Source organism: Scomber scombrus, chromosome 21 (genome assembly GCF_963691925.1).
Source record: "Scomber scombrus chromosome 21, fScoSco1.1, whole genome shotgun sequence".
In the NCBI taxonomy this organism is placed as follows: Eukaryota; Metazoa; Chordata; class Actinopteri; order Scombriformes; family Scombridae; genus Scomber; species Scomber scombrus.
The window spans coordinates 15,209,840-15,215,839 of NC_084990.1; the positions used below are offsets into that span (position 1 = coordinate 15,209,840).

At 41.8% G+C, this 6,000-nt stretch overlaps 1 protein-coding gene across 23 annotated transcripts in view; it reads right to left on the bottom strand.

The window, feature by feature from the left end:
- Positions 1–4,666, bottom strand: part of tcf7l2 (transcription factor 7 like 2) — a 90,820-nt gene extending 86,154 nt beyond the window's left edge. For all 23 annotated transcript variants that reach the window (XR_009927653.1, XM_062443031.1, XM_062443029.1 and 20 more), the window contains exons 1-3: positions 4,186–4,666; positions 3,952–4,018; positions 3,640–3,764 (exon numbers count right to left, since the gene is read on the bottom strand). Coding sequence is in view for 22 of the 23 variants with exons in the window: in XM_062443031.1 (XP_062299015.1) it covers positions 3,640–3,764; positions 3,952–4,018; positions 4,186–4,374 (381 nt within the window). In the remaining variant the exon portion in view is untranslated. The remainder of the gene's footprint in view (positions 1–3,639; positions 3,765–3,951; positions 4,019–4,185) is intronic.
- Between the last annotated feature and the right edge of the window lie 1,334 nt (positions 4,667–6,000).

Below are 6,000 nucleotides of genomic sequence, written 5' to 3' on the forward strand. Positions count from 1 at the left end.
ATGTTCATTACAATAATCTGACCATAAAATCCACCATTATTTCTTCCTAAAATAATAATGTTAAAAGGAAGTAGTCAGCCTGTGTGAAATGGATTTTTTTTTTAATATGTGCTGCAACATGAGCGATACTGGTACAACAACACCACTGAAACAAAGAGGGAAATGCTATTGTTTCAACCACAAAGCCTTCCCACCGCCTTGTAGTGGAATCGCCACGGGTTCTGGGAGCGTCCTTTTTCACTCAAAACACAGAGGTGGATGCTTGGTGTTGCATTTTCATTTCCCCCCCCCCCCCCCCCCCCTCCCTTCTTTTTTTAAACTACTCGTAATTATACGTCGAAACTTAAAACCTCCGCCAAAATTCTCCAGGCCTGGAGAATTATGGGGCCAGGGGTGGCGTCAAATATCTTAACATTCATAAGTCCGAGAGGCAGTAAATAAAGCCAGTGGATTTACGGCCCTGCAGCCCCGATGCAGGAGAGCTGGCCGCCCAGATCCTGCTCTCCCTCCCTCAGCCTCTCAGTCTCCAGACCTGTTGAGGTGTGATGTTAGCCCACAGCACCGGAGTTAACCCACCGCCTTTTTTCACAAGCCCCACGTTAGCATCAGCACAAAACAAAAGGTAGACAGAGAGAGGAAGGGAGATAGAGGGAGAGAGAGAGCAAGAGGGAACAGGGGGGAAAGTGAAAAGAGATAGAAAAACCGGGGTGAACTGGCCAGGCCACTTCTCCAATTCAACCTGCACTCAGTGATCCAGCAGGCCTTTGTGTGAGGTTTAGGGAGGAGGGAGACGGCAAGGAGAGGAGAGGAGGAGAGGAGGGCAGGAAGGCCTTTAAAGCCCAAGCACAGCGTCATGTCAAATTGCTAAATGATACTAAATTGTGAGCCTTCTTGGACTAAGGTGGTAGGAAAAACAAATTCTCACTGATTATGCCTCCCAGAGGTCAAACAAATTATGGTAACCACATGGAGAATTTTTTTTCTCCCTTAAGTCATGTGAAAACAAAAATCTCAGAAACAAGGTAAAATGTCCTGATATATCAGGATCAGTGCCAGACGACAGGGTAATTCTAAATTTATTACATTTTCCAGCTGAGACAGGCCTGTGAATTTAGCCACACAAAAATGTTAAATCTCAATTAAAATCATCTCCCAAAAATATATAATAAAAATAAATCAATTCAAAAGGCCTTGATGTTGAAATCCACATCCTAAAAATATCACAGCGTCGCCCAAACCGAGAGGAGCACCAGGAGAAAAATGAAGGGAGAAGAAGCGAGAATCAAAGCTTTTCATGACAAGACAGAGAAAGTCTCATTCCAATAATACTAGCAGTCATATTCAGTGCCTCAACGTGACATGTTAGGGAGCAAGACAGCTAATCAATGTCCAGGTGAATTATTTATGCCAGCTTTAAGTCTAATACATTTATATTACAGCGACCGCTGACTTCAAAGCTCTAATGGCTGGACACACAGGGCGCTGCAGACGGTGGGGGCCGAGGCTGTACAGTAGGAAGACCACCGCGAGCCAAAAACCATGTTCACTGCTCAGGTAGATCTGTGAATTAAGCTGTAATAAATGTTGTCTTCTTTAAAACGAATAAAGCACCACTTCAGCAGTCTGCACTGGACTTTTACATTTTGTAACCTTGAATACAAGAATGTGGCGCATTCAGAGAGGTCACTAAACAACAGGTAACAAATCAGGGAGAGTGTCTTCAAAAAATTATTTAAAAAAAGATACTTCCTTTTCTGAAATTTGCCTGAAATTAACATTTAGGAGGTGGAATTAGGAGAGAGCAAAGGTCAACACTGTGTCGCCGCAGCATCCTTTAGCCACACTGCACACATTTACTGCTTTTCTAACTGCTGCATAAGCACAATGAAATGAGCGCTCACAGAATAGTACAGACAGTCACAAAGAAAACTATAAATCTCTGAAACAAGGAAGTGCTTCAGTCCAGATCATGTGTGTTGTTGTGCATCAGTGTTTGTGTCAGTACTGATGAGAATAATGAGTGACTAATTCCACATACCAGCCGGTAGCGTTAACAAGGCTGGTTGAGTAAGAGGCAAAGAATGGCAAAATGTTTCTCATGTGTGCATATGCTGGGAATGATCAAATCTTTGAAATTATAAAACACACACACACACACACACATAGAGAGGATTGTGTAGGCAGCAAAAAATTATTTTGCGTGCAACTCTTGAGTGATCATGTTGAACTCAGAAGCAGAAATTGTGTCAAACACAAAAGAAGGCATTATGTGTCAGATGTGCATTTATTTTCAAGGTGTGCAAAGCGCACAGGAAAAAAAATTAAAAATGGAGGTGACAAATATCAGTTTCGTTAGCCAGAACTGAGGTGGTGGCGGTGGTGGTGGGGGTGGAGGGGTCACATTTCCTAATGCCTGGTCTTTGCCTTAACCTTGTAAAATGAGATGACAGGTCCTAAAGCGCAGACTTGTAATTGCAACCGTTTAAAATAGGGGGGCAAAAAAACACCCATGGTTGAGAAAATTATGCCGCTTAAGGATTGCCATTGCCCAGTGGGACTGGTGAGGTACTGAGCAAATGAGTAAGTGTGCATAATTATAGCGTGGCTGATTGTGTCTAAATAAATAACATGAATTTATTTATAAATATGGGTTTACATAGCACATGCTTTTTTTCCTTTTTTTTTTTTTTTAAAGGCAATGGATTCTTCTTTAGCAGCAAAAGGTGGTGCACATGCAGAGCACAGTTCACTGTTGCAGAATTATATCCATTCAATAAAAATCACACTTTTATAAAAAATAGAAATATATCAATGAGAAAATAAAAATTATCCATTGTTTCGGAGAGAGGGGGGAAAAAAAGAACTGTCATATTTGAATGCATGCACCTTTCACATAATGCCTTTACACGCTTTGACACATGCAAATAACTTTGAAAAGCTCATTTGCATATTGATTTTTATTTGTGTGGTTTTACACTGCTTCACACTGCTTTGCAGTGTGTCAAAAAGCCAGTGTACAGGTCTGAATGCTCATGCAGCCTGTGTTAGGAAAAAAGGGCATTTTTGATGAGGCTGTGCACACAAGCCCATTGCATTATTCAGTGGCTTAAAAACATGCACTTGTAGCCTGTAATGCAGTGGAGCCTGCACAATAATAATAACAATACAAATTCCACACTGCTCATGCGTTTCATTAAAAAAAAAAAAGTTGTTGTGAAAGTTTTAAAAAAACAACAACATGGTAGCATGTCAGTAAAAATGCCACATGTGCTGCCATAATAACCCAAAATGTGCTGCTTTTTTCTGGGGGGTTTTAGCAGTGTTAGCATGCTAGCTGCTGCTCAGGACACACACACAGGCTGCATACGGACATGCCACTGTACTGAACACTTCAGCAAGAGTTGCACAACTTGGCTCTACATTTTTTTTTTTTTTTCTCGGTTGCATTTCTGGGGTGACAACTCTCCGCGTCTGCCTGCTCGGGAGTCCGTGTGTGTGTGTGTGTGTGTGTGTGTGTGTGTATGTATGCGTGTGCGTGTGTGTGTGTGTGAGGAGAGTGTGTGTGTGTGTGTGTGTGTGTGTGTGTGTGTGTGTGTGTGAGTGAGTGTGTGCACATACAGTTGAAATAAATGAACTTACTGTGCGTGCTGTTGGAGAAAGTGATCCATTGGGAAGGTAGGGGCTTGTGAGATCGGGGATCATTATAAATGGATAGCCCGGGTACGGTGGGCTCTTGAACAGCCCTCCATCTTGCCTTTTCGCAGCTAACATGGCGGGGGGGGAAAAGAAGAAAACTTTTTTTTATAAAGTGGCCTTAAAAGTTTTTAATCTTAAAAAAAATGCACTTGAGCAATAAAGCGGAGCAGATCCCCTCCGCCGGGCACATAATGTCATAGTGCAAAAAAAACCACAAAAAAAAAACAAGACGGGAATAATAAAGCACAAACTCACCCTCCTCTAAACTTTCTCTTGTTTTGTCTCTGAAAGTTTCAGATCTAGGCGGAGGCCGTCTTTCCGCCTTGAAATGCAATGAAACACAGGGATTGCGTTAAAGTTAACACAACGGGCGACGAAGGCTTGATAGTTAACTTTCTTCTCAAGTCTATCAGAGCTACAATACAAATGTAGGCCCCTAGTTTAACACAGCCGATCGATCCTCCTATTTCTGTCTTTTTTTTAACTTACCTCTGAATCCGACGAGCTGTTTTGATTCGTTTCCGACTCGTTTACAAGTGAAGATTTGACATCTGCTAAATCCCTTTCTGCCGAGGAGTTCTCCGAAATTTTCTCTTCCTGCTCCCCTTCGTCTTTGAAGGAAATCATTTCATCGTTTGCACCCAGATCGTCCCCTCCACCGCCGTTGAGCTGCGGCATTTTTTCCCGAGCAAAAAAATATTTTTTAAGGGGGCAAAAACACAAAGTTTTAAACCCTTGATCTCGGGGATCAGGGAAGTCCGAGTTTAAGTTTGGGGTCTGTATTGGCGTTTTCCAAAGCTCTGGCGGTTGGTACAAAACTAAAAAAGAAGGGAATCTTGGCAGAAAAAGGAAGCCGGAGAAGGAGCCGAGCCGCTCGGATTGAGTGAGTTGAAGTTGGTCGGAGTGGTTTTCAGTTCAAAGGCGGCGCTGATTGACAGATAGAGAGGGATGGAAATAGAGAGAGTCTGGATTCAGGATTATTGACAGGGAGAAACACACAAGAAACTAATGAGATTCAAACAGGGAGGGACTTGAAGTGACGTTTTCATAAATAGGAGGAAAGGGAAAAAAAGAGAGAGAGAAGAGAGAGAGAGAGAGAGGGAGGGGGGAGAGAAAGAGAGAGGGAGGCTGGAGGAAGCCGGCGGACGACTGCAGTGAAAAGCATGTGAGGAGGAAAAAGGCAGTTTGGGAGCAGGACAGTGATGGTAAAATAGGAGGAAGATAGGAGTTGCTTGCAAATGTGGATTAAACGCGCAGATGGGCGGTCTCCCAGTGTAAGGAAAAAAAAAAAAGGAAAAGAAATGAAATGAAAAGAAGGTACTTCCTCAGGCTGTTTGCAACCAGTTTGACTCCACAATTCCCAACCAGTCTGTCACACTGGAGCCAAAATAAGTTAACAGTATAGCTTCAATTACAGATGTTTTTCCCCCAATCAAAACCATCCCTTCACATTCAAGCAACCTACTTCTGCATCTGTTCCTTTTTTATTTTATTTATTTATTTTGCTTACCAAATACTAGAGGCCTATCAAAGCAGTATAAAAGCTATTACTGCAAGCTTGTTTTCCTATTTTATCTGCTTTGTCAGGTCCTTAGATCTATTTTTCATTGTATTAGATAATGTTTCCTCAGATCTATTTTTTGGGATGGAGGGTGTTATTGCATCCTGCTTCCTTGACAGGTGTGATGTCCTCTGGGACTAACCTGAATTCCTCACTGGCAGCACAGGCTGGGCTGCTTTTTTTATTTTTCTCTCTTTCTCCCTCAGCAGGCAGACTGGACACAAATAACCGATGCAGATTTCTCTGTGGCTTATTCGTGTAGAAATACAGCCTGTAAAAGGACATGTGTGTGAGCTGCTGTGATCTGTAGGTGATTGCATTAAACAGAAAAAATGTACAATTTGATCATATTAAATGATGAGTTATCCCTGCATTATATGGCTACAAAACAATATTTTGTTTTTGTTCATTTTACATGCAAACCAGTTATTCTATAAAGTCAGTGACACATTTTTGATTTACTGTCCTCCCATGAATTAACAGTGAGAATAAGAAAATGAAGCAACAAGGAAAAAATGTTAAAATGGAAAATATTCAACAATTTCCTCTGAGTAAAAACAGGTTAATTGGGGATAAACATAAAATAACAGAACAAAAAAAACAAAAACCTGCAGTTGCACCTGAAATGTATTTAAAAGCGATAGGGGGGGAAAAGCCCCTGAAGCCTGTTACAGCTGTACAAGGGAATTGTGTGTGTGTGTGTGTGTGTGTGTGTGTGTGTGTGTGTGTGTGTGTGTGTGTGT